The sequence below is a fragment of the Leopardus geoffroyi genome, chromosome C1 (genome assembly GCF_018350155.1).
Source record: "Leopardus geoffroyi isolate Oge1 chromosome C1, O.geoffroyi_Oge1_pat1.0, whole genome shotgun sequence".
Lineage (NCBI taxonomy): Eukaryota > Metazoa > Chordata > Mammalia > Carnivora > Felidae > Leopardus > Leopardus geoffroyi.
Window position 1 is genome coordinate 213,013,348 of NC_059328.1, and position 27,887 is coordinate 213,041,234.

The 27,887-nt window shown below is 41.9% G+C and overlaps 1 protein-coding gene across 24 annotated transcripts in view; it reads left to right on the forward strand.

The window, feature by feature from the left end:
• LOC123599598 (nuclear body protein SP140-like) overlaps nucleotides 1–27,887 on the forward strand; it is a 65,835-nt gene that overhangs the window by 31,245 nt on the left and 6,703 nt on the right. For 16 of the 24 annotated variants that reach the window (XR_006713216.1, XR_006713215.1, XM_045481651.1 and 13 more), the window contains 15 exons: nucleotides 2,339–2,422; nucleotides 3,191–3,274; nucleotides 6,042–6,125; nucleotides 8,143–8,223; nucleotides 9,372–9,455; nucleotides 9,848–9,928; nucleotides 12,789–12,875; nucleotides 13,093–13,209; nucleotides 14,018–14,071; nucleotides 16,804–16,869; nucleotides 18,775–18,855; nucleotides 21,948–22,022; nucleotides 23,249–23,353; nucleotides 25,430–25,575; nucleotides 26,646–26,693. Coding sequence is in view for 22 of the 24 variants with exons in the window: in XM_045481651.1 (XP_045337607.1) it covers nucleotides 2,339–2,422; nucleotides 3,191–3,274; nucleotides 6,042–6,125; nucleotides 8,143–8,223; nucleotides 9,372–9,455; nucleotides 9,848–9,928; nucleotides 12,789–12,875; nucleotides 13,093–13,209; nucleotides 14,018–14,071; nucleotides 16,804–16,869; nucleotides 18,775–18,855; nucleotides 21,948–22,022; nucleotides 23,249–23,353; nucleotides 25,430–25,575; nucleotides 26,646–26,693 (1,277 nt within the window). In the remaining 2 variants the exon portion in view is untranslated. The remainder of the gene's footprint in view (nucleotides 1–2,338; nucleotides 2,423–3,190; nucleotides 3,275–6,041; nucleotides 6,126–8,142; nucleotides 8,224–9,371; nucleotides 9,456–9,847; nucleotides 9,929–12,788; nucleotides 12,876–13,092; nucleotides 13,210–14,017; nucleotides 14,072–16,803; nucleotides 16,870–18,774; nucleotides 18,856–21,947; nucleotides 22,023–23,248; nucleotides 23,354–25,429; nucleotides 25,576–26,645; nucleotides 26,694–27,887) is intronic. The other 8 variants (XM_045481665.1, XM_045481666.1, XM_045481663.1 and 5 more) reach the window with 6 other exon arrangements.

The window sequence follows — 27,887 nt, forward strand, 5'->3', positions numbered from 1 at the left end:
AAGTTTCAGAGAAAACAAGGGAAAAATTCGCAGAAACAGAGAACAAGAGAGAAGCACAATGAGAGAAAGAGAAGCTCCAAGAGATGGCAGCAGAACAGAGGCAGAGATTGGTAAGATTGACAGAATCACATGGAAAAGAGAAGAAGTAGAAAAAGAACGATGTGTAAGAAATGGAAGATTTTCCCATGATGAGTGAATTATTCTCTGTTTCCAGGGAAAGCTACTGAAGGGAAGGCAACCTCAGGTCTGGGCTGTTGTTTTGTGGAGTGGAGCATTCTTGGTTTTTGTTATTTTCTTGCTGTGAGTTCTCTTTGGTCATAAATTGAGATGTCTGTGAGATTTCATTCCTTTCTGCTGAGGACAACAAGGCTGTTGGGAATAAGCTTAGGAATCCCCTAGGCTTACACCAGTGGGTTAACAAGGCCTAAAGAATTAACAAAGTCATAGGATGCTCACACCCAAGTTTGGGTAAACAAGATTAGGTAAATAAGTATAGAGAAGGTGGGGCAGAAGCCCCAGTATAGAGAGGGAGGGACAAAGGCTTCAATATAGAACATAGGTATATGAAATAAACAAGATTAGGTATTCAGGTTGGAAGCACCCCCAATTTAGTACTATAGCAGAAAACTGCTTTCACAGGAAGGATCAAGTTAGGTAAACAGGTAAATTGGGGTATAGATTGTTGCTTTGCGCTGCAGGGTGAAGTTGCCCAGAGCAGAGATGATTAACAAAAGAAAGGTGCCTTGTCAACCCTGAAGTCATGTGTCCTACCTGTTTCATCCCCTAGGCTAGCTAAGATAAACAGAAGTGGTGCCCCATGTCAGCTATAAACAACCTTCCACCCAATTGCCCGGCACCCGGATTTTGTTTCGTATTAACCCAAACCCCTAACCCTAAATATTTTCAAGACCCCACTTCCCTCACATCCTCAAGTTAATGTTCACAGATTCATAGTCTCTTTGTGCACGTCCATCACCATGTTTGTAAGCCTTCTGATCCTAATAAAAACAGGGCAAGGACCCTTACTCGGGGCTCTTGTCTTTTCCTGGACATTAGCCATCTCTAGCTTTTAATCCTGCATCCCACTCTCTTGCTGGACAAGAGAGAACTTTAGACCCAGAGTCTAAGCCACAAGTCCTGTTGGAAAACCAGTGATGAAGAAGAGCCACAGGAAGCCTTGAGCTCCGCATCAAGATGTGGGCCCAGTGAGGAAGGTGGGGGCAGGGGGTTGCCAGTGCTGGGCTGCAGGGTGTCAGGGGGCTGGATTTTGAGCTGGTGTTTCCTGATGTGTTTTACTCTGAGCACATGCCACAGTCAAAAGATCCAGTGTGTTCTAGAATCCCACGAGTCACATAAATGTTTCCAAGTGCACATTCTAGGAAAAATATGCTGAAGAAAGGGCAATTTCTTTCATACCTATTCATAGTAGAGGCTTGAATTGATAGCAACTGAGCATTTAGCTTCTCTAGAGAATAAAAACTATGTATTATTCTGTTTATTGATAACAGTATTTTGTGCCTAAGTTTAGAGAAAACCCCAGGAGAAACATGATCCTTCAGATCAACTGCTCTCAACTCTAAATTATAATTTTTGACAAATAGTTTTTATTATGTTACTGTGATTTTTCAAAGAAATTTGGCAAACAACATGTCATTTCACCTCCACAAACTTGTGCATTTAGACAAACTGTTGCTTCTTCCTATTTTATAGATAAATAAATAGAAGCACTGCAGTGTGTGAGGGTCTTTTACTAGGTCAAATTTGTTACGCAAGTGGAAGGACCGTGGTGATGGTCATGTGGGGCTGGCAGAGGGTCAGGGTGGCCAGCATCACCAGTGCAGAGTTCACACCAGAGAACGCAGGAGATGTTCAGCTACCCAGGTGAGTGGATCAGGGCCCAGTGCAAGAAGATCCTCATCCAACAAATATATTTCAGTGATAGGAGCAGGGAAAAAGAGAAGGGGCTGGTAGGCTTGAGGCTTACCATGTGGGACGCAAGAGATATTAAAAGAAAAACTGAGCCACAAAAGAAACTTACAGAGAGCAATAAAGAGCCACGAAGACGAAAAAGACCAAAAGGGCAGTCTAGGGATTCACGGAGATGGCCAATCCTTCATGGTATGGAAGCAATAGTGTGTGGTGACTGAATGACAAGAAGGAGAAAGAAGGTGTGTGAAGGATAACAGAACAAGAGGCAGAGCAGGGCTGTGGTTCGTCTTAGGTGAGGTTTTATTTTCCCGAGGAGAAGCTCACCTGAGCCCTGACACCAGAATTCAGTGTGCTAAGGTCTGTTCCCTCATCATCATATGTGGTTGGTCATTTCTGTGTTTCCCTTCAGTTTCCTATGAGCATGGCACTCTCCAGTGGACAAATGGTGGCCATTTTGAAGAGATACCCAAACTGCTACCAGGTGATGGGGGAGGTAATTATGACTTAAATGGCCAATTACTTCATTAAATTTGTTTGTCAGTCTGTATGCAAGGGACACTTCCTTTCCTTCTCCCAAACACAAATACACACTTTTACTCAGCCCCTGTTTTTTTTCTCAGGTATGTGAGAGGTAAGGGGGATATATATGGATATAGATAAATACAGGTAGAATAATAATATAATATAACAATAATATGTATAGAATAATAAAAATGCAGACTGGGGGCACTAATGAAGTTGTCTAAGTGGGCCCAATTTAATCTAAATGTGCATGGAATCTAAATACTTCCAGGTTGGGATTTGGGCGGGGAGAGATAATCTTAAACTTACTTCCTAGGCATTGCGTATGATTAATGAAAACTATGTATAGCAGAGATAGAGGAAGTGAGTTAAGAGAATAAATAAGGAGATATTGGAGCAAAGAGATACAGAACATCATGGAGGAACAAAAGGACAGAAATGCAAACAGTTGGCAGAAGTCAGGGAGAGCAAATGATAGTCAAAGAGATCCATTGCTTCATGGTGCAGCAACATGTGGGGACAGAGTTAGAGGGAGAAGAGGGAAGGATAGAGAAGGAGAAGGAGCCTAACAAGGTGTTAAAAAAAGGCAGAGCAAGTTCGGTCGGTACATACATACTTTTCTTCATGAGGAGCCATTCTCCTGCACTCTGAGCATCAGAGCTCCGATGCTCTCTAAGCATTGGCCATGTCAGGCAGAGTCCAGGCCAACTGTCTATCATGTTCCTGTTTCTGTCTTCAGCGTCCTGTGAACTTGTGGCTCTACAAAGGGATGAAGGAGGAGAATCAGAAGAAATGCCCAGATTACTACCTTATGATGAAGAAGGTAATTAGGATTTAGATAAGTTATTGTCTAATCAAAGCTTTATTTTCCTGTCAATACAGAGGAACACCTCTTCTTTCATCCCTTCCCTGCTCATCCATCCATCCATCCATCCATCCACCCATCCATTCATCCACACTCACATAAACATAGATTATGGCCAGCTTCTGGTTGCTTCCTTTGAAAGATACAAGCAGTGAAGAATGATCTCAGATTAGTTGCTGTTTCCTTGGGTGTAGAACATAGACAAAGAGACGGAGAGTGAAAAATATAGATGGAATCGTGAAATGAAGACAGACCAGAGTGATTGACAGTCCTACCTAAATAGACATGAAGTCTAAATATAACTAAGCTGGAATGTGTTATCGTGAGGGGAGATCATTTTCAACCTATTTTCCCTGAGGTTGTGCCAGGAACATGATAGACTCATGAGCATAATGAGTATAATTGCAATACAGAGAACTCATGTGAAAGAGTTTTGAAATGGACCTGGCAAAATTAAGGATCTCTGCTTGTTTGCCAATGGCCACAGTCCAGAACATTGATAATGTGGGAGAAGGAATATGATGTGGACAAAATATGCAGAAAGTCTGAAATTTAAGTTTTCAATTTCAATTCTTAGGTTGAAAAATTAGAAACAGAGTTAATAACTAGAGAGAACAGATAGAAGCAGGGAAATGAGCACCATGGAAGAAAGGAGAGAAGCTCAATAATCTTAAACAGGTAGAGAACATGATGTTAAGACAGAAAGATGCAGAGGCAGGAGGGAACACTAAGAAATAGAAAGGTGAGGAGGGGCATAGAAATTATATATTGAGAAAAAGCTACAGGAGATGAGTGAAAATTCAGCAGAGGTGAATACTGTTTACAAGGGATATAGAAGACAGTTTGGGACATTGTAGGAATTGAGAGAAGAGTCGCTGGTCAGAAACAAGTCTGGAACTAGGGGTGGAACATGTTAGCAATGTGTTTTGAGGTTATGATGTCCCTAGTTACCAGTATGGCACCTGTAATATTCTCAGAGAGAGTGAACCTCCCCCTAGGAAGCCTTGTCTGCTCCCATCTACAACGTATGATCCCCAAACACCTATGTCTTGCCCAGGCTTGTCTTATGATGTCTGAAGGACATCTCCATTTGGAAGTTTTACAAAGAACCTCAATACAAGACACCCACAATTGCATGTGTCCTCTCTCTTGACACCAGATCTGCTTCTTTTCCAGTGTTCCCTATCTCAGTACAGAATACCATTGTTCCATTCTTCAGACAGAAACTTAGGGATCATCAGTGACCGATCCCCTTCCCTCAACTCACACAGCCTATCAGTCATCCAGGTTAGTTAGCTGTACCTCAAACTTGTCTCTTGCCCATCCATTCCTCTCCACACCCAACACAAATGCTCCGGTCAGATGTCTCTTCTCTCTGGAGACAGAGCAACAGCCTTTAGTCTCAAATCTTTGCCCCAGTCATATTCCCATCACACCCAATCTCTCCAGGTGAACCAGAGGACTCTGAAAATGCAGGTTGATTTATCCTACTTTCTTACATTAAGCCAATAACTTCTTGTTGTCAGAAAGATTAAGTCAATTTTCCTTCCCATGACTCCTCCTGCCCTGCAATTACTTCAAAAATTTGCATAATGCTTTTTCAGTGATTTTAATTTTCTGATAATGCTTGCTCATCTGAGCTTTGGCACATGCTTGGCCCAGTGCTTGGACACCGGAACTATTCTGGACAGTTTTCTTGTTCACTAATTTGGTGAAATCATGTGGAAATTAGATACTGTCTCAGAGAGGCCTTTTCTGATCCTTAGAAAGCAACAAGATGAGAGATGGGGAGAAGACATAAAGCACAGCATCAGGAAGGCACGAGGAGAAAAAAGGGAGGTGGGAATAGACTTGGGGAAAGAAACAAACCAAGACAAAAAGGAATGCCAAGACATCCCAGGAGTGAGATACAGAAGTAGAAATGCAAGAGGCAGACACATGCAGGAAGGGTGAAAATGAGAGAGAAAACAAAGTGTGGGAGACAAAGTGTGCAAGGTTTCTGACAATCTCTGTCACATTACTGGGCTGTGTGAGGCTTCCTTTTACCTTTGTAAAACCTTATGACACAGGCAGGCAAACTGTTGTAACCTCTGTTTTGTGGACAGGGAAAGAAAGCACAGAAAGGCACACTGGTTGTTTTTGCAAGGGGAAAACAGAAAAGGAAGAGTGGGCAGCAGTGGGTGTGTCACTGAGGGGGTGACAGTGATAGGGAAACCACCTGGAAGTCAGGGTGGGGCACAAAGGGAACATGAAGAGGAAGCCCCAGGAGCCCTAACAGGTGAGCCCCAAAGGAGTGAAACTGGGTCCAACATAAGACCCTCATTACCTTCATTAAGGAAAAAACTAACATTGGTGGGGAGAGAAAGCGTGGGAATGGACTCAACCACTTGGACTTGAAGACATCTAGAGTAAGAAAGCTCAAAAGGGTAATAGGAGAAAAGAGATGCATTATTACTGAAAGACAAAAACAAAAACAAGAGTGAAAAACAAGAGATGGGGGAGAAGTCCAGACAATGGAAGAGATACACTACTAGGAAACAGAAATGCAGGTAGGACCCTGAGAAGTGGACAGAGGAAGTGCAACAAGATGGCAGAAAGTAGAACAAGACAGCCTCCCAGGGGTGGCATGGAGCGGGCGCTCACTTTCCCATCCTGGTGGGCACGGATATGCTGAGGTTTGCTCCCATTGCTCTCCATGGTCCATCATGTCCCTGTGTCTCCACAGCGACCTATGATTCTAGAGCTCTGAAAATAACTAATGAAAGAAAACCAGAGGAGATGCCCAGCCTACCTGGAGAAGAGGGAGAAGGTAATTCTGATTTAAATTCCCAACCACCTCAATAAATCTTTATTTTCTAATCAGCACAAAGAAAAGTCTTGCCTTTCGCCCATCCTACCATTCTCTTCTTCATATTCACATACATACAGATGGCCCTGTGTCCATTTTCTGTTTTGCTTTTTTCAAAACTGTGAGAGAGACTAAGGATAACAGTGAGCAGAGCTCTTGAGTGGAGAGGGTATTCCTGCCTGGAGAACAAAGGGAGACAGGATATAGCAAAGGTAGGCTACAGTACCAGAACAGAAGGACCTGGGTGATTGTATTAAATGCCCATGAAAATCCAAATACCAGCAGGCTCTGGCAGCTGAGGCAATGAGATCGTTTTCAGCCTACTTCTGGAAGTACCAGGAACATGGAAATAAGTTTTGTGAGTGATTGCTAGGTTTGCACTGTAGAAGGTCTGTTGGGAGACTGTTAGGATAGAGCTGTTAAGAGAAAGCCATATGGTGCTGTGGTCCATGTCAAGAGGGAAGAACTTTTGTCAACTTGGGGTGAAGCATCTGTGAGACTGAGGAAAATAGATAAAATGATGGAAATTTTACAGGCATCCAGAAAGATAATACTCAGAGAAACAGAGATAGAAAAGGAGAAAGCAAAAGGCAACATGGAAAGGATATAAGCTCACTAAGAGATGAGATACAGAGATGAAAATTAGAGAGATTATATAATCATCTGGCAAGTAAATACCAAAATAATAATAATGCGGACGGAAGCACAACAGGAACTATGTAGAGAGTTATATCAAAATAATTTAAAAGTCAATAAGGAGTGAAAATTGCTGTATAGGGAGGGAAGAAGCTGGGATCTTGTAACACTGATGTTTGAGTCTAGACAGGAGCATCTTCCAGCAAATGGGGTCTATCTCAGTAGTGAGTCTTCAGATTTAATCTCCCTAGTAAGAGAGTAGTGCCCAGCACACTGGGAGAGCAATATCCCTCTCTCTGTCAGTCTCAGCTACTCTCAGGTACCAGAATGAGTCTCAAATGCATGCCTGCTAGGCACACCTGACTCCCAAGGTCATCCATATATGTACCTGAAGGCATTTATCACAGGATCTTCTCCATCTGGATGACTTTCAGGAACTGACACTTCCCAAATTGAAACCAACAGTTTCTTTTGTGAAACTAGAAACTCCTTCTCCAGGGTTTGCTCCCTCATTCAAGGGAACATGAATGTCCCATTTCCTCTTGCTCCCATCCCACCCATTTTCTCCACTTTAGCATGATTGTTATTTGCAAGATGTCAGCCAGATCATATTATTTTCCCATATAAACACAGTGAGATTTGTTGCCTTAGAATTAAATCAGTTGTCCTTCCTGTGATTTCCTGTGTCTCCCATTCACTGTAGGGCGCCACCCTATTTCTTCTGCCTCATCGCTAATGATAGTGTAAATATTTTTAGCGATTGTGATATTCTGATCTTTCTTTTATATGTGGGCCTTTGAGCAAGTTTTCCAGGTGTTTGGTGGTGCTGTCTTGGCCTAGTCTGCTCCATAACCCATCCCGTGATCGGGTCCTATTGCACTATGTTAGGGATGCCTCTCATGATGGCCAGCACAAGGAAGGGAGTAAGAAGAGAATGAGTGACATAAAGACACTAATGAGTATCAGGGACACAAGAGACAAAGACAGAAGCAGAAGAGACAGAAACACATCCAAACACAGAGAAGCACGTGGAGACACTGGTAGCAGGAGACAAGGGCAGAGACAGAAGCAGTGAGCAGGGGCAATGGGAAAGGGGAAGAAGTAAGAGAGAATTAGAGGTACACAAAGGAAGATGGTAGATGGTCCTCAGGCTCTGATGATAGTGACAAGATCAAGTTAACCTGCAGGCCAGGTGAGCCCAGAGGTGGACCAGATGGTTTGGGACGGGGACAGTTCTGCCTAGCAGATACCCGAGTGTCCATGTCTTCATTATGAGTTTTCTCACCGTGATCTCCCCTGGTTGTGTACTGAAATGGCTGGCGGGTTTCATTCCTTCCTGCAGAGCATGGCCATGCCATCTGGGACATCAGTGATGAGGAAGAGCCTCAGGAAGTCTTGAGCTCCCCATCAACATGTGGGCCAGGTAAGAAAGGGATGGCCAGCTCTGGGCTGTAGGGTATCAGGTGGCTGCATTCAGAGCTGAGCAACATGGCCTTTATTGTTGGAATAGATGCATTCCCTCTTAATGTTATAGTAGATAAATACTGGGAACACAGCATCTTTTTCCTTCCTACTCTTTATGTCTATTTATACAAAAGACTCAATATTGTGATTTTAATCCCTGCCCACCCCTTATTTTCTATAAAGAATTAAAACTATGTATTTATCTAGTGCTTAATATTATTATTATATTGTCATAACCTTGGGTAGGCCTCAGAAAAATGTGGTTCTGAGATCTACTTTCCAGGAGGAAAGACCAAGGGCTCTCCAGCCCAAATTACAGTTTTTGTCACATATCTGTCATCAGGTTTTGGATTATGTTGCACTTTTTTCTTTTCAAAGGACTTGGGCAAGCGAGATTTCCTCAGAAAATTTTAGGACTTAGCTAGGGAAACTGTGGCTATTCTTCCTTAGAGATAAGACATGGAAGCACAGACAAAGGATACTTGTTCTTTCCCCCAAAGATCAAGTAGGAGGAAGAGCAAAGACCTGTGCCCTGAGCATCTCATTGCAGGTAGTGGTTGTGTGAGGCTAGCAGGGGTCAATGTGGTGGACACACATAAGAGTCCAAAGGGATACCTGTGGCTCCTAAGGGGACCAGAACAAGGCCTAGTGCAGAGAGAGAGACTTCCACTTCACTAATAAAGAATGCCACTAGGGAGGGGAAGAAGTCAAGAGAGACAGTGACAGAAGGAATGGATCCTGCTATAGGGATTAGAGAGACCTAGAAGAGCAGAGCTAGGAGGAATAAGAAAAGAAAAGATCAAGGTCACCATTGAGGAAAAAATGATGGAAAAGTAAAGAGATAGAAGTCAGGGGAATGGAGCCCACAAAATCAAAGATGCATAAATATTCTCCTAGTGCAGAAGCAGAAATGTTTGGAGGCCGATCTATGGGAAGGAAACAGAGGCAGAGAGCAGGAGAGTTAGGTGATGGAGATGGAAACAGAGGCAGAGCAGGGCTCTGTTGGATCGCAGATGGGGTCCTTGAAGCCGATGTCCCTTTTCCCAAAGGGCAGTTCACCTGTGCTCTGAAAATCTTGGCTTGCTTCCTTTCCTTGTTTCCCTTCAGGGTCCTGTGATCCTGAATCTCCTCAAATGACCAGTGAAGAAGCACCAGAGAAGGTGCCCAGCCAAGTACTATATGATGGGGAAGGTGATTATAATTTCAATTCACTGAATCTTTGTTTCTCTGTCTGCAAGTAGGAAAATCTCCCCTTACTTCTCCCCACCTCCACTGTTCCCCTTCACTTACCCATACAGAAGAAATGTGTAGAGCCAAGTGAAGAGGATCAAAAATAGAGAATTAGGTGTATGGGATGGGAGGGAGATGGGTGACCATTCTCAGCCTCTGGTGATAGTGGCATGAGCTATGTCAACTCCCAGCTCAGGTGAACTCAAAGGCAGGAGGGTATGAGGGCAGGGACATTCCCATCTGGAAGATACTTGAGCCTCCTTGGTGGTCTGTTTTCTCAGGATGAGTTTTTCTACTATGGTTTCCATTGGTCCTATGCCAGATTCGCTAATGGATTTTATTCTATTCAACAGAAAGTAGCAGTGACTGTTTAGAGATGTATTATGAAGAAGACCCCCAGGAAGACTGGAGCTCACTGCCAGAAAGCGAATCATGTAAGGAAGGGCAAATGGCAGGATTACCCCCTGCCTTTTTTAATGGCTGAATAATATTCCATTGTGTGTGTGTGTGTGTGTGTGTGTGTGTGTGTGTGTGTGTATCCACCACATTTTCTTTATCCATTCATCTGTTGATGGACACTTAGGTTGTTTCCATGTCTTGGTTATTGTAAACAATAATGCAGTGAACATGGGGGCACATATATCTCCTTGACATAGTTATTTTGTTTCCTTTGGATATATACCCAGAAGTGAAATGGCTGGATGATAATGGTGGTTCTATTTTTAATGTTTTGAGGCTCTCATACTGTCCTTCATATTGGCTGTACCACATTACGGTCCTACCAACAGTGCACCAAGCTTCCTTATTTCCATATCCTCACCAGCATTGATGATCTCATGTCTTGATAATCTCTTTTTCTTAATATCGACTCCGCCATATAGCATAACCTAATAATAGGGGTAATATCTCATGATATCCATAGTTCCTGTGATCAGGGAAGTGGATCCAAGGAGACATTGAGAATTAGAAAAGATTATAGTAATTGCATTAGGCACTACAGAGAAGTGAGATATACCTACTTTGCTGATTGCTTGCAAATCTTGAGTTATGCATAGTGTAGACGTACTAATGTTCACATCAATTATAAACTGATTATGTGTAGAGGCACCTGGGTGGTTCAGTCAGTTGAGCTTCCGACTTTGACTCAGGTCATGATCTCACAGTTCGTGAGTTCAAGCCCTGTGTTGGGCTCCGTGCTGACAGCTCAGAGCCTGGAGCCTGTTTCTGATTCTGTGTCTCCCTCTCTCTCTGCCCCTCCCCTGCTCGCACTCTGTCTCTCAAAAATAAATAAACATTAAAAAATTTAAAAAAACATAAATTGATAATGCTTAGGAGAATTTTCTAGGAATTCTAAAGTTATTCTTTTCTTTAGTACACTTAATCTGGTAGTTTGATTTGCAGAATATATCTCTACCTATTAAATTTATAGGGATTTTTTTTTTTTTTTTAAGAAAAGGAAGAAACTATTAGATGATGGTCTGAAAGTAGCAGTAAGTGGTTGGGACATGGGAACTTTCGGTCATCTCTCTCTCTTTTGTAGAAATACTATCAGGGGCACCTGGGTGGCCCAGTCAGTGAAGCATCAGACTCTTGATCTTGGCTCAGGTCATGATCTCCCGATTCGTGAGTCAAGCCCCCCATCTGGCTCTGTGCTGCCAGTGCTGAGTCTGCTTGGGATTCTCTCCATCTGTCTCTGCTCATCCCCCACTAGCACTCTCTCTCTATCTCAATAAATAAATAAACATTAAAAAAATACTATCAAATGCACTGTTTACTCTTGACATGCCCAAAGTTCCCAAAGAAACATAAAGTCATCTTTTGTGAAATTTTGCCATTTACTAAGATAAGTGCAAGAATCATTCTGCAGGTACAAAGAAGAATTAGAGTTCTGTCAGTGGAAGACTGTGGCTTTGGCCAAGATACACCTATGACAAATAGCAACAAAGACACTATATGCAGTCATTAGTGCAAATGGTGTCCTGCAGGTGAATGTGGTGTTGGGTTCATCCAGAGAGCAAAGACTACAATGGGGACATAGGGTCGATTACATGATAATAGTTGACCTCAGATTATGACTTACTTTCAAAAATCGACAAGAGGTTTTGGTGGGGGACTCAAGACCAAGAGTGACCAAATATATTTGCACAAATTGGCTACTGTCTAATAGACCCACATCCGTTAATTAGCTTTGGATAGGGGACTTATCAGGTCTATGCCTCCATCTGTTTGCTTTGGATCACTTTCTTCTAACATTCAAGAAGCACAAGAAAATCAGGAGCAAACACACATAAGATAAGACTTTTGAAAAATAGACAAAAGTGAGAGTAAGTGAAACAGTGGAAGAATAAAAACATTACCAGAATATTTGCTAACTGCTGTACCTCCAAACCAAAATGTCTAACTACTTTGCATCTAATTGCATACACATCTGTAAACAATAAAATTAATTCAGAAGTAAGAACTCAGTGAAACAAGTCAGAGCTCAAGTCACTGTTGAGATGGATTGATGAGGAAGACCATCTGAGTTGGGCACAAGAGGCTGTGGATTTACACCTATTGATTCACGGGTCCCACAGGAGATCCCTAAACAAGACTCTTCAGGATGGTCTTGGTGGGAACTCCATTTTTGAAGGGATAGACCATCATACAACATCTGAAGTTAAAAGAGGGATTTATTGTTTGCTGAGCAAGGCACATGGTGGAAGCAGGTACTGTACTTACAGAACACATTTTTTTTAAAAAGAAAATTGCTTTTATTAGAGTTTTGGGAAGGCTGTAGTTCTACGGGGCTACAGACTTTTAGAACCAGGGAGAGTTTACAACTAGGTTATCATTTAGTCATAGACACGGGCTTTCTGGAGAGTGGCTGTTGTTGATGATTGGCTGATTTTCAGAAGTGTAAAGCTGTCACTAATTGCCTGGCTTTAAATGTGGTTTGTGATGTAAATAGTGATTGGCCAAATGGGATGAGTTTAAAACTCATTCTGGTAATTACTTTTTACAATTTTCAAAGAACAGTTGGTTTTTTTTTCCTGGAAGGATAGGATCTTTTTATTTTATTCTTAGAGCTACAGATAGAAATGTAAGAGTAGAGAAAGCAGAATGAGGTACAAAAGATAGGAAAAACATGGCTTTGCCAGCTCTTGGTTGTGATTATTGGAGCAGGAATAGTCTTTTCCCAGAAAGCAGCTCATTCTAACTCAAAATATCAGGGTGCAACATGAAAGCACCAAGAACTCTTCCCTAATCACTGTCTCAGGATCCACAAACTGTAATTTTCTTGCTTCTCTTCAGCATATGGTGAACTAGAAGCTGTCCAAATAAATAGTGAGGAAGAATTAGAAGAGCTTACTTCCAGCCTACTACCCTATGATGGACAAGGTAACTATGACTTAAAGAATAATAAAACCAGGAACAGAAGCTGACAAAGAGAAAAAGACAAGGAAGGGAAAAGCAAGACTTAAAGGAAGGGCCAGAGATGGGTAGGGCCAATGAAAGGTTTCGCAGGAAGAAGTAGAGAAGTAGAGATCCAGAAGGGTACAGAAAAGGGGATCACTGGGGTAAATAAAAGTCTTCATACATCACAATTTTGGCCCAGGAGCAGAGCCACCAGCACATGGAAATGAGAAGTGTACCTGTGTTATGTGCTTCTCAAAAGATGTGCCAGAAGGTCCAGAAGCAAGCATTGCAGACAGCGAAGCATGTGCCATGATAGGTAAAGCCACCTGTGGGTGTGGGATGGGCATGACTCTATGGGCACCACAGACCCAAGTAGGATGGTATCAGGTGTTCTGGCCCATCCCAGTATCTTGTTCCCTGCTTTGCTTGACCTGACCCCTTTGGCAATAATAGAGAGGCAAGAGATTATTATAAAGTCATGTTTAACAAGATGGTCCCTGCTGATTATGCATGAATGATGTGGTGGAAATATGCTCTTAAAGATGGCAGTATCTCATTGACTACATTAGTCTTAATCATAAAGGCTTGTATTTATACAGTGATTTCCACCCTGTCACAGCCAATCTCCTGTGGAGCCCAAGAAAGCCAACCATACTTCTGCTAGTAGATAATAGTGTCATTTTGTCACAACCTTAGAAAACTCTCAAAAGACAACTGATCGTGCCACTTAATTGTCATGAGGAAAGACTATTCTTGACCTAGCATATATTTTTGATGGATGCCCTCTAGCATGTCACTGGTTTACAGAGTGATTTCCTATACATGTTTGGACATAAGATTTTATTTAATCCTCACAAAAATCTTAAGACCTAGACAAACATCTCTGAGTAGACTGAAGTACATAGGTATTTAAGAGTGTTTTTCCAATTACTATTGAGAAATAAAGGAAGGCTCATTCTGGACTCCTTCTAAAGTCAGTAGGTTTTTAGTCCCTTTAGAAGGAAGAGAGAAATGATAAACCCAAACATCTTTGTAAATTCAAACTTTCTGCAGTTTGAGTAATCCTAACATTGGTAACTTTTATTGACTAATTTCTGTTTCCTCACCCTCACCTGTGATTCTAGATACTGTGGATCTTAGAAACAATTCTACTTCGGGAAAACTCAAGAGGAAAAGAAGTAAGCGTGCATAAGATTTTAGTTGCTTTTGATGTTAGAAATGAGTTTTTTAATGCTAGCATTATTATTACTTACAATAATAAGAGATAATAATAGGATGTCTGTTTAAAGATGTCCATATCTTAATTGCTGAAATTTGTAATCTGTTATCTGACCTGGCAAAAGAGATTTTACAGATATAATTAAGCGAAGGACCTCGAAAGGTGAGATTATTCTGGATTATCTGGGTACGCTCAATATAATGGAATAGGCTTTGAAACATGGAAGGTTATTCCTGGCTGTTGGGGTAGAAGGGTGGCTATGGAAGATAGTCACAGAGAGATGCCATATCGCTGGCTGGAGGAGGAGGAAGATGGAGGAAAGGAGCCAAGAATATGGATGAACTCTGGACACTAGGAAAGTCAAGGAAATGTATTCTACTCTAAAGCCTCCAGAAAGGAATGAAGGTCTACTGGAACCTTGATTTTAGCCCAGAGAGACTCTTGTCAGGCTTCTAATTGACATAACTGTGAAATAATAGTTTTGTGTTGTTTAAAGCCACTAAATTTGTAGCCTAAGCTATAGTTTACCATGTTTGCATAAGGAGGCAAGTGAATGCTTGGTTTTCACACAAAAAGGGCAATCCCATGGGCACACGTGGTGGCCCTGGAAGGGAAATGTTTGCAGTTGTTGAGGAACATACATCAGCCAAGGGAAGATGGACAGTGCCTCCAACGTGGGCCCCTGGCCAGCTATAAACCTTAGATTTCCCAGTTCCATTTGTTGCATTGAGTCCTTGATTTGGGGGGTAGGGTTTGGCTGGGGGGAACTTCCTGAGGACAGTCCATCTAATCTGTCCTCTTTGTCCATCATACCAACCAAGTGGCATCTGTCTCCCTTCCCCAATGACTGAGAGTGGAGGTGGGGATGATGTCCAGAGGGATCTTGCACGGGATGTGCAGAAGTTGGGGTCTCTCTCTGTTTTCTCGTGTCTGATGCAGAATGGCAGACTCAGCATCTCTGTGGTAAGAGGCATGTACCAGGGTGGTTTCTCTCTGGTGGTAGGTTCGGGATAGTTCTGCAAGGCAGATGTCATTAATGTTCCTCCTTCCTCCATTCTTACTAGGGTTTCCCAGGTTCCCTCTTCAGATGCCTGGATTTTTGCTCTTCCTTTACTGCCACAACATCTGTGTGTACCATTCAGGTGGCTGGAACTTCATCTTCCTTTCCAAATCATCTCCTATTCCCACTCAGACCTTGTATCCAGATGGTCAGAAACAAGTGGAGTAAAGGCATTTGCATAAAATGTAATCAGAATTAAATATGAATCCCCTGGGCTCTCTGAAGGCTGTGCCCTCTAGGCTGGTAGGGGAAACTATGAGGCATTGTCTCCAGGAACAGGCAGAACAGAATCCTGAATTTTCAGAATTGGTCTAACACCATTAATCCTCCACTGCTTTGATCCTGATCATGATGCAGGAATGAAGCCGATCCTTTCTGGGGACAGCTGCCTTCAGTGACCAAAGAGCCTTCCAGAAGTGCATGGACAGGAAAAGCTGAGGGACATAGAGTCAGACAATCTGTGTATTGGAAGTAGCTTTTTGGATAAGGGCACACCATTGCCAGACTACAAATGGTTCACGTCACTCTCATGACACCTGTGAGTTTCTAGAGTCACCATGGTGTGGCCAGAGTCAACTGGTCTGTAAGCGGAGGCATGGATGGTGTTGAGGCACCACCCATGGGCCCAAAAGGCCTCAAGGCCTGATTAGTGTGCTGGGAGCAGTTAGGGGCAAAGCCCCTTGGGATGTGGCTCTCCCCACCAAGAGACAAACTGGGCAGTTTCTGGGAGGAGTCACAAGCCTGGCATGCAGCTGTAGCCCCTACAGAGGGCTGTAAAGGGTCATGGAAAGTTGAGGTGCCAATGGGGCAAGACCCCTGAATTCTTGAACATACCATTTCCTTGGATGAGCAAGGCCCTTCCTGCCTTTAAGTCCCAGAGTGTGAGTTGACCCACCTACGAATGGGAATCTCAAGTGGGAGTTGGAAGGCCTCCTCCATGGATTGGGTCTTCACCCTTAGCAGTAAAAATCTAGTAGTTGGCTATTGTTATTTCACAATAGTAACAAGGTACGAGCTCTGTTTACCCAGTGCCAACGGTCTTCTCACGCGCCTGTATTTTCACATCATTCACAAGAATGCAAAACACAACACATAACCCGCTGTGGTTTCTTTACATTCTCCCGGAACTTTAAGCATTAGATGGCATGTAAGTGGGAGGATTTGGGTCCGTACAACTTCAAGTACGGAGACTGCTTAAGTCTCCACGTCAAAGCTGAGAATGCCTCCAAATCCCCAGCATGGCGGATTATCCGTGACACGATCCAGCTGTGAGGAGTGTGCCTCCTTATTGCACATTTGAATGTACCAGAAAGACACTTGAAGAGAAAACATACTGCTATATACCCACAACAATGATCATTCAGGTGAAGGCACCAGCAGGAATTTATTTTCCAATTTTAGTGGGTTGTTTTTTTTTTTTAATTTTCAAAGGAAGGTCATCTCCTATAGTCTCCCAAGTCCGTGCAGAATAAAGCAGAACTCTGCAATCAGCCTCACACTGCTGTGCTTGTAGTTAAGAATTTTGCCCTGTTCCGTGGCCTGTAAAAGTACATGGAAACTATCAACACATATGGCTTTGAGAATTATATTTACAGCTCTGAGTGATGAACTTTATTCTCTTTTGTTCGAAGGAAAAAAGAAAGGCCATTGCTGGACAAGACATAAAAGGAAATTTCAGAGAAACATACCCCAAAAAGGTAAGCACTTGAGCTCCTTCCTAGCAGTGGTGTCCTTAGGACCTAAGCTAAGCCACTATTAACAGAGGCCTGAAAACACAGTGGCTTCCACAAAATCGTTTAGTTCTCTAACATGTAATCACCCAGAGCTAAATGATTCAGGGAGACACTGCCATCCTCAATATGTGGCTTCTCTGCTGGCTCGAGAAACTTGTATTAACTTGGTAAGATGTTCCACAGAAAGACAAATGCAAAAGCAGACTGTGTAGGTGTGTGCACATGTGTGCACGTGGTAAAAAGCAAAAACATGTAACCATACAAATGTGTTTTTATCTGTCTACAAATTCTTATTTGTACATATTAATCTGTATGGAGAGAGACATAGGTATAGGGGAAAAATCAGTAGATGTTCATCAATAAAAATATAAGCAGTAGTTGCATATATATGGTCATTGGAGTAGAGGTGTGTTTTTATTTGTGGTTTTTAAATGCACGTGTTTACATTGGAAATATTAAACACGTTCAAATTTTGTAATGAAAAAGTATTTAAATAGTAAAGGGACAGCCTTGGTGGCTCAGTCAGTTAAGCATCCAGCTCTCGATTTCAGTTCAGAGCCCACATTGGGCTCTGCACTGCCAGCACAGAGCCTGCTTGGGATTCTCTCTCTCTCTCTCTCTCTCTCTCTCTCTCTCTCTCTCTCTCTCTCTGCCATTTCCCTGCTCATGTGCACACATGTGCACACATGCTCTCTCTCTCTCAAAATAAATAAACATTTAAAAGCAAATAAATAGTAAAATATACAAAGACAAAAGCTTAGGGGAATATTGTTGAATAAGTTAATTATGGCTCTCTCTAGAATGGTGATGTTTCATACAATTTTCATTTTCTAAATTTCCAGTAGTATATATGTATTTCTTCTTTTTTGAATTTTATTGTAGTTTTATTTTAGAGAAAGAGAGCATACATGTGGGGTGGGGGGAGAGAGAGAGAGAGAAACAGAAAGTGAGAGAATCCCAAGCAGGCTCTGCATTCAACATGGAGCCCAATGCAGGGCTCGATCCCAGTACCCCAGGATCACAACCCAAGTTGAAACCAAGAGTCAGACACTCAGCTGAGTCACTCAGGCACCCCTATATGTACTACTTCTAATTGGACCCCTGAAATCTTTTATTTCAGTAGTGGTTTAAAGAACTCTTTTCTTTTAGACAATGAGAGTTAGACCTCATTTTCCATATGATGGCCAATTTTGAACCAGATCCATAGAGTAAGATTTCAGAGTCCAATTAAAAATTATTAATTTTCACCAATCTCTATATCTGATGTTTTTGTCAATTTACACGGTTTCCCTGTTGGCGAATGTGTACAATTTTGTTGGGAAAGAAAAACAAAAGTGGTTGCATCCATTTTTTTTTTTTTAATTTTTTTTTCAACGTTTATTTATTTTTGGGACAGAGAGAGACAGAGCGTGAACGGGGGACGGGCAGAGAGAGAGGGAGACACAGAATCGGAAACAGGCTCCAGGCTCTGAGCCATCAGCCCAGAGCCTGACGCGGGGCTCGAACTCACGGACTGCGAGATCGTGACCTGGCTTAACCGGACGCTTAACCGACTGCGCCACCCAGGCGCCCCAATTTTTGGATTTAATTATCATACATTTTCATTTAGGTCTCTGTGTACATAGATAAATTCTAAACCATTTCTTTCCAAAATACAATGAAATCTTATATGTCATTTATAAGTCCTCCTAAAAGTGGAGCATGTACCAGACTTCTCTTTGAGATCCTTTACCATTAATGTGCTTTCTTGTCTGAGTGAACAGTGAAAGGGGGTTCAGAATTGAATCTGGTGTTCACTCACTTGCTTTTGGTCTCTCATGTCAACTGCTGTTTTGTCCAACTCTGTATCTTCCCCTGCTTATCCCCTAGAGAGCAGCAACACTCCTGGCCAGTTGGTCTCCAGTGGGAAAAAGAGGAAAATGCATCTGCGAGAACCTGCCAAGATCAAGGGTAAGATAAAGTTTGTGCCACTTACACTTGGCCTCAGGGGCAAATGCGAATTTTGCTAAGGTTTTGAGGAACATAGATCCTCCTTAATTTTTTACTAGCCAACATTACCAGTCAAATTGGAAGCTATGAAATCTAGAAAGCAAACAAACCCATTTGGAGCCAAGGTTATAAATTGCTTGCATTTATATTATAGTTTTTATTTGCCCAGGACCTAAAATCCTTTTCTTGAGTTTTATCTGCTTTTCATGGAAACTTCTTTACCTTACATCATTGGCTTATGAAAATGGCCAGACTTGGTAAATTACAAATGGAAAGCAAGTTCATTTTCTCACTGTTCTTTCAAGTCTACCTTCTGGATGAGTTTTTCTTGTCTTGGGCATGCCTGATGGCGTTCTTTTTCCTTGTCCCAAGAGTGAAATTATCTTTCCATTAGTTGGGAATCCTTTCTGTACTACATTAAAACGTCAATGTTTTCTCCATGTCAAAGTGCTTCCCCTCCTTCAGCCTGAGCAAACGTTGGTCTGGGGCACCTGCAGTGCAGAAGTGGCACGGTCAGATTCTTCTCACATTCTCTCTTCGCTCTGCCCCCCCAGTCAAGAGCTGCTGGTTTGGGCCCCTCCATGATTAGGGGGGACGGATGAGAGAAGAGAGATAAGAATATGGAAGTGTCTCACGTGACAGAGGCAGCTCTGAGATAACATTGGGAATGCAGGGTACACAGTCACTAGCTCTTTCCTCCACAAGATTCTTTCATCAGCTTCTCAGTGTGGTCTGGTGCCACTGCTTGACTTCTTTGGAGAGAAATGTAGGCCTTCTTCTGCTGCCTGGATGTGAGTGAAGAGCCAGAGCTGGGGTAACCTGTTCCCCCAATACTTTGTATGGTCACATAGGTGGTTTGGTGCATTGCTCTGTGAATAGCTTGAAACTGAGACCATCAACTCACCCTGGTTTGCCCAGGAGAGTCCCAGTTTTGCCACTGAAAATCCTGAATCCTGGATACCCCTTAGTCCTGGGTAGACTGGGACAGTTAGTTACCCCCATTAGCACTTAGTGAATTGTTCCCAGCTATTGAAACCTCTTCTAAAACTTTGGGAAAGCAGGAAAAAATTTAAAATTCTGTCCCACTTACTATTAGAGATTAATTAATACCAAGCATAACAATTGAAAAAAATAACCTTAAATTATATTCTGACTGCCATATTAGAGTTTGTGGTGAGGGATTTTATTATTAAACGGGTATTACAAACTGGGAAGACAAAAAATAGTTACATCCTGTCTTGCTTAGTCAGTCTGTTTTCAAAGTAAAACACAATAGTGCTGCTGTATTATGAATTAGTTGGTTTTAAGATCCAAATCTCCTTATGCTCCACAGACTAGAATGGACTTCAATTTATTTCCTTTTTCTCCCTAAAAATATTAGGCCTTACAGGTTTGATGAAAGGTAAATCTAACAAAGCCACTAGTTCCAGAAAAGATGTAACCAGAGAGAGACAGAGAGCAAGAAAGAACTTTTTATTTGTTGGATTGTTCAAGACTGTGATTAGAGTTTGAGTGTCAAGCAGTTAGGAGAGGCAAGAATAAGCTGTCTGGATCTCTTCTTACTGGGCTGTGAGCATGGGCCTTCAGGAAAGGGATGAGGGAGAGCAGCAGAGAGAGTCCATAACTACTTTGGCATCTTGGGTGGAGAGGAGGCGAGGAGGGCCCCTTAGAGAACCATACCTGGGTCGATGACCTTCTATCACCTGGTGACCCCACTTTCTGGAGAGAGGAAGCAAGATGGGGCAAAGAGATTAATCTGCCTTTTTGAGAACCATATTTCCACCTTTTTTTAGTAGTTATCCTTACCCCATGGCTAGTATTACCCAAGTCTTCCACCTTCTTATAGAAGATTCTTATAGATTGAGTTCATAAATCTTTGTAGACCCTCATTTGAACTGCTATTATCTTGGTGAAGTTAAAACAGAGAGCCAGCTTGCAAGTCTGTACCTTGTTTGATGTTGTGATAAGGTCTAATTATCAATATTTGTACATGGGGCCATTTTGGCCTTGAAGAGATGAAAACCCTCTCAGTAGTTGTTTAGGCTAAAGACCAGAAAGCGGAATTACTAACCCAGCAATTGGTCCATTTTAGGTTTGATTGAAAGAAAGATTCTTTTTACTTTGCTGGTCTAATATGCTTGTAACCTGCTGACATTTTACAGCACTTAGGACAGGGTAGTCTAGAAAATATTTCCTTGTGGGATCTAAATAACCTAACCCAGTACCACCAGGTGATAGGGCATTGAACACAGAGAGGAGAAAAGGAATTTATCTTTCTGTCTGAGAAAATAAACCACATTTGCATGATAGAAAACACTGAGATGCATATCCATAGCCAAAACTTTCAAAAGGAAGAACATTCCTCGCTGCAACATCTACCAGGTCAATCCTTAATAACTGCTTGAAATTAAGATTTTAGAAGACTCAATTCTACCCAACCTTCTTAGGCTAGCCTTCTTCTGGTTAGTTTCTTAGATTCTAATATCTTTGCCAAAACCCAGGTGGACAAAGCCTTTGGTTTACTATTTACTATTGCTTTCAGCACAGATGTATAAATAACTTCATTCAAGGTGATGTGTAACATGTGTCTCACCTGTGAAGCTCACCGTAGAGTTTCCCTCACAGAACTTCCATTTCTATTTCTCTGCAAGAAGAAACCTGAAATGTCTTCACTTAATTTTGTAATTTTTGTCTCAATTTTCCCTGAATATTTTAGTTTCTTTAATGGCAGTGATCATCATCTTGATCTCATGTGTTTGTTGAGAAGACTAAGTCAATTAGTAGATGTACAATTGGCACCTATTAAACTCTTAACACATAGTTGCTTGAGATATAAATGAAATGCTGATTTCACTTGTTTGTTTTACTAATGTGAGATATGACAAATAAAATACAAGATGAACATAAGGTGACCTATCTAATTCTTGGTATCTTAAAACTAGGGATTGTGTATTTTTCTTTATCCATTAGACAGACTTTGGGGAAGTTATATTTAAATGGAAATTTTGGAAAGCACTAATACATTCAGTGATTATATTTTTCTATTTTCTCAGGGAAAAAGAGAGGCAGACCTCCTGTTTACTCAACTCATGGTGACAGAGCCTCACGGAAAAGAGTCCGGTCAAAAGGTAAAGAAGAAAAGGGGAATAACCTCAGTAACTAAACAGCTATTTTCCTGTGCTCTGTGATTTTAGCAATAAACCCACCTCCCTAACTGCTTTGCAGCTTTAGTAGCTGTTGAGAGATGTATACAATTTGAGTCATTTTCAAACTATGTCAGGGAGAGAAAGAGGATAATCCCATAAACAAGTAACTTGGTGACCAGGACTTGCAGGTCCAGGGGCCACTACAGGAATGCTGTCCCCACTGAACTGACAACTTCCAAGCCGTAAATTGTCTGTTGCCATACAACCCACAAATTATTTAGCTGATCCTTCTCTTGCTACATCAAGAGTCACAGGTTGCACACCAGCCAAGAGTAGCGGTCAGTAGTAGTCTGTGTCTTTCTCTACTTTTGACTGTGTGGGCTTGGGCCTGTCACTTGACTTCTTTTGCCTCAGTTTCTTCATCTGTAAAGCAAGAGAGTGAATTAGGCCAACCCTCTCAGTTCATTGCAGTTCTGATAGTCTACCTGGCTCAAAACTGGACCATGGACCGGCCCCCACCTCCCATCTTGGCTCTAAAACATTGGCTGGAAGGACAGCATCAGCTACACATCCTCCTTGAGTTAGTTCATTTGAAGACTTTTCACCCCTGATTTTGTGGAGTCAGGTCTCCAGCTGCCTTTCCTCATGCAGTGTGCAGATTATTCTAGAGGTTCCTGAGCTCCTCTTTTAGCTATGGAGAAAGCTGATGTGAGAGAGAAATGAAGCAAAGCAGAGAACAAGACTAGAAGGCAGACGTCATCTCCATTAGGTTAGCCTGTCATTCATTACCCTCTCTCTGCTCAGTCAGTCAGATCTCAATCAAGAAGACATTAGTGCAGTCTGCTACTTTGTCTCCGGTTACCTAACTGCAGTAAAATAGTGTGGCTGGACAGCTCCCTTCAGAACATGGCAGCTGTTGTGTGTTTCAATGTCATAGAAGAACCAACAAGGTTGAAATGATTGAGAATAAGGCAGTTTTCCTGAAGCCTGATTTCTCTGAAAAAGCATTCTGTTTTGTGTGGGATTTGAGGGGTAAGATAAAGGTAGACATTTTGTCGTTATGTATCAAAAATGTCTCGTAGAAGAAAGACTTTGACTCTAGACATTTGTGGAATAGATTTCTCCAAGCACCTCTATATCTTTATAGGAACAAAATCAACAAGATTGATTTGCACAATGAAGTAGAATGAAGAAATCTTCTCTTTCAGGGTCAAGAAGCCACACAGATTATATGGTAGATTTTCGCTCTCAAATACTTCCTGTGACCTGTGGTGAGGTGAAGGGGATGTTATATAAGAAGAAACTGAAACAAGGTGGGTTCCAGGTCTACTTTGATTTGCAGTATGTGAATTACCCATGTCAATTGTACAGGTCGAGGTATTGAAGCTGAAGTTTGGCTCAAGGGAAAGAGGAAGGGATCCCTAAGATGCTGTGTTTACACCTTCAGAAATCATACATATTCAGTGCTCACTCCCACACCGAAGTGTCCATGGAGGTGCCCAAAGAACCAAAAAGAAGTAAATCAGAATTAAAAGGGAGAAGCCCTCAACCTCGACCTTCATATCCTCTCTCCCTTCTGGATGATCACCACCAGGGCAAGGTGTTGATGTGGTGAAAAGAGCACAGAATTTAGAATTGGAAGCCTGAACCTCAGCCACACCTATACCAGGAGGGCCTGATTTATCTGAGTAGAGAGTGGGACCTTTCTGAGCTTTAGATGAAATGTTTCTCATCTAAAAAGGGGGATAATAATTAAAAGCCTACCTCACAGTGTAGCTCTGAGGAATTAATTTATGTAATTGATGTAAAATACTTAAATAGCTTGACTGAGATACAATCCCATATCGTACGGTTTCCCACCCAGAGTATACAATTCAGTGTTGAACTTTGTTTGCATTTTCCCAGGATTGTTCAGCCATCACCACAACCTAATCTCAGAACGTTTGTGTCTGTCCCCGACTAAAGCTAATGTCATATCTATTTGCAGTCAGTACGCGTTCCCAGTTCATCCCACTGTCAAGCCCTAAGCGGCCACTGATCTATTTTCTGCTTAATAAATTGGCCTATTCTGGGTATTTCATATAAACAGAATTATTTAATATGTGCCCTTTTCTGGCTGAGCTCTTTCACTTTAGCATGATGTTTTCAAGGTTCATCTGTGTAATAGTATGTATTCTTTTTTTTTTTTTTTGCCAAATAATACATTTCATGGTGTGAATACACCATACACATCATTCATTCATCACTTTGGGTTGTTTCCACTCTTTAGCTATTATGACCAATGCTGTTTTGAATATTCATGTATAAAGTTTTGTGTGAACAAGTGTTTTCAGTTCTTTTGGTTATAGACCAGGAGTACAACCACTGGTTCGTACGGTCAATCTATATTTAATTTATTGAGAAAGCACCAAAATGTTTTCCACAGTGACTGCACTATTTTCTATTCCCACCAGCGATGTATGAGGGCACCAATTTTTCTACTTCCTTGTCACCACTTGTTAGTGTCTGACTTTTTTTTTATTACGACCATCCCAGTGGGTGTGGAGTGGTATCTCATTGTGATTTTGATGTGTGTTTTTCTAATGACTGAGAAATGCTCTTTAGCATATGATTATCTTTTATGCATAGCTTAATTTTCCACTGGGTAACACTTCACAATTATTTTTTTAACTTTTATTTATTTATTTAGACAGAGCACAATCAGGGGAGGGGCAGAAAGAACAAGAGACAGAAATCCAAGCAGGCTCCGCACCATCAGTGCAGAGCCCAATGTGGGGCTTGAACCTATGAATTGTGAGATCATGACCTAAGCCAAGATCAAGAGTCAGATGCTCAACCAACTGAGCCACTAGGTGCCTCCCTAATTATTTTTATTATCAACTATCCGTGATTTGGGGGATGGGAAAATATCTGCTCAATAATGCCATTACATTGGATAAAAAATGTTGTAACAAAGGCTACAGATATTGGGTGGTACCATTCTGAGCTCAGTCTCAACTTGAGGTTCTGCCTCCACATTGCCCCCAAGGGCTGTTGGAGACTCTGGTCTGTTCTCTTTCCCCAGCAAATTGAGATCCTCTCACCCTTCAGGTTCACTTGCTTTTCCTTTGTAGATGATTTTGAAATACTTATAAAAGATTGATTTTGATGGTAATCATCACCTTGTTGTTGCATGAGGTTTAAAAAATGTTGCCCCAAGGCAGGAAATCTCCTTTGAGGGGGCTTACAGGCTAGATTTTGGGAGTCTGAAGGCTGAAAAAGAAGGTTACACTCTCCTGCTACACATCTGGAGCCCAAATTCGGTGGCTCCAGATAAACTGTGGTAGGAGCCCATCATTGGAGTTCTGAAGACATAGAGGGCTCAGAATCAACTTACCCTGGTCTTACAGGAGGATCCTTGGTGAGATCTATACAGAGTGAGGATGGAAAATGGTTCACCCCCAGGGAGTTTGAAATCAGAGGAGGCTACGCAAGATCAAAGAACTGGAAGCTGAGTGTGCGCTGTGGTAGGAGGCCTCTACGATGGCTGATGGAGGTATTCCAGGGACTGGAGCAGATGGACTTTCCATGTTGTATGGTCATTATTTGCTCACCACGTTTTTGTTGAGTTATAGATAAAACCTGATGCCCCTGAGTTTATTCACTTACCCAGGAAGAGATGCCCCACATTCATAACCTCTGTAAAATGCCACATCAAATGCCAGAAAGGGGGCTTTGCCTGGATAGGGGCTGGAGCTTAGAGGAGGGAGAGGTTACTGTGACTCAGGTGCATGAAGACAACTTTATGTAATACACTGAAAGAAGACAGTGTACAGTCATACAAATGGAAAGAGGCTACTCCAGAGAAAGAATGGCATGAAAACAAGAACTACAACTAAAGTGGCTCTGTGGGTTGGGGTAGACAGGTTGTGTATGACAGGCATGATGCATCGATTAGAGTTGTTTATGGAGGGATTTAATATCAGCCTAAGGAGTTTAAATTCATAATATAGACAATGAAAAATCAGTGAATTCTTCTGGGATGTGACATGACATATTTAGCAGTATTTTAGACAACAATGGTGCTTGAAGTGATTTCCATCCCCTCTCTGGGATCCATGAGCCCGCTACCAAGACCATTATTACACTGTTTCATAATTATCTTTCCATGTATTTCCTTTTTCTCTCTAGACACCTCTAGGGTTTGCCCATCTTTGTGTTCCCAAGATTGTCCAGAGTATCTGATATCCAGTACGCATGGGATAAGTGTGTGTTGATTGAATTGCTCTGGTCAATGGACTCAGCATGGGTGGCATTGGCAGGAATGGAAAGGAAATGGGAGGTGTCAAAGAGATTGTGAAGGAAAACCTCTTAAAATTTGGGGGGGAAAAGCACATGAGAAAAAAAAGTTCTAAAGATGATATTTCCATTGCTTGAAATTCTACCATTGATAGAATTCTAGAAGAAGTACAGGTGAAGAGAGGGAGATGGTTTGTCATTTAGCCACTCTGGCTTTGAGTTGACAGTGGGACACTCAGGTAGAAATATATGGGAAGAGGCTGAAAATGCCAGACTCACAAAGCAGAATCACATGTAACCACATACTTGGATCTTTTTATCTTTCAGAAAGGATTTCTACATAATCCTCTAAGAAAATATTTCAGGAAAAGAAAGGTGATTATTATGTCACTTTTTATAAGTTCTCATCACATAACTGCTGTTATTATGTACAATTATATACTGTTCTAGTTGAGTTATTATACTTAGGTTTCCTCCATCTCCCCACCCTTCTTTTTGAGCATGTGACTTCAGAGTTGCTGCTTTTTTAATGTTTATTTACTTACTTGGACAGAGAGAAAGAGAGAGAGAGGAGGGGCAGAGAGAGAGGGAGAGAAAGAATCCCAAGCAGGCTCTGTGCTGTCAGCGTGAAGCCCAATGCGGGGCTCAATCCCATGAACCATGAGATCATGACCTGAGCTGAAATCAAGAGTTGGTCGCTTAAATTGCCTGAGCCACCAGGCACCTCTTTTATTTATTTATTTTATTTTTAGAGAGACAGAGAGAGAGAGAGAGCATGAGATGGGGAGAGAGGCAGAGGGAGAGAGGGAGAGAATCTCAAGCAGTCTCCACGCTCAGTGTGGAGCCTGATGTGGGGCTTGATCCCACGACCCTGGGATCATGACTTAAGTAGAAATCCAGAGTCAGACATTCAACAGACTAGGCCACCCAGGTGCCCCTCAAACCCATATTCTAAAAAAATCATTGTTACTATTGTCTAATTTAAATGAAATCTGATGGAGCAAGTTTGTTCATGGTGATTCAGACGACCCCTCTCTGGTAGACAGTCTACTCTGGGACATATATGAAACTGTATTATTCCATGTGACAGGTAACAAAAGGCATATTTCTTTTCTGACCCATTTCGTACCCTTTCACCTTCCATTTAAATTTACACACATACATATGCAATTCTTTTCAGGGGAAATTATTTGCCGTTTTTGAAGACAGTGCTGTTGGGAAGGAAGTTTTTGGGAGATTGATGTATCATATGGGAGGGGCCAATCTGAAAAATTTTTTACTTTGATGCTACCCTTTCAGCTACAGATCTCCTTTCTATCTGAGAAAATGACTTCTCTCTCAATGGGAGAAATCTATGTAGACAACAAATAAACAGGTTAAGTGCAGTGTAGATTCAAGACAAGGTTTTTCAAGATTGGGTATGAATAAGAGCTTAGTGAGGAGCGGGAGGTGAGACATGTTATTCTTACATACTTCAGGTAGGAGTGGCCATCTGGGACTTTCACAGACTTCTAAGGTAGGTCAAGCATAGCTGGGCAATGGGTCTCCATCTTCCACTGGGGACGTGAT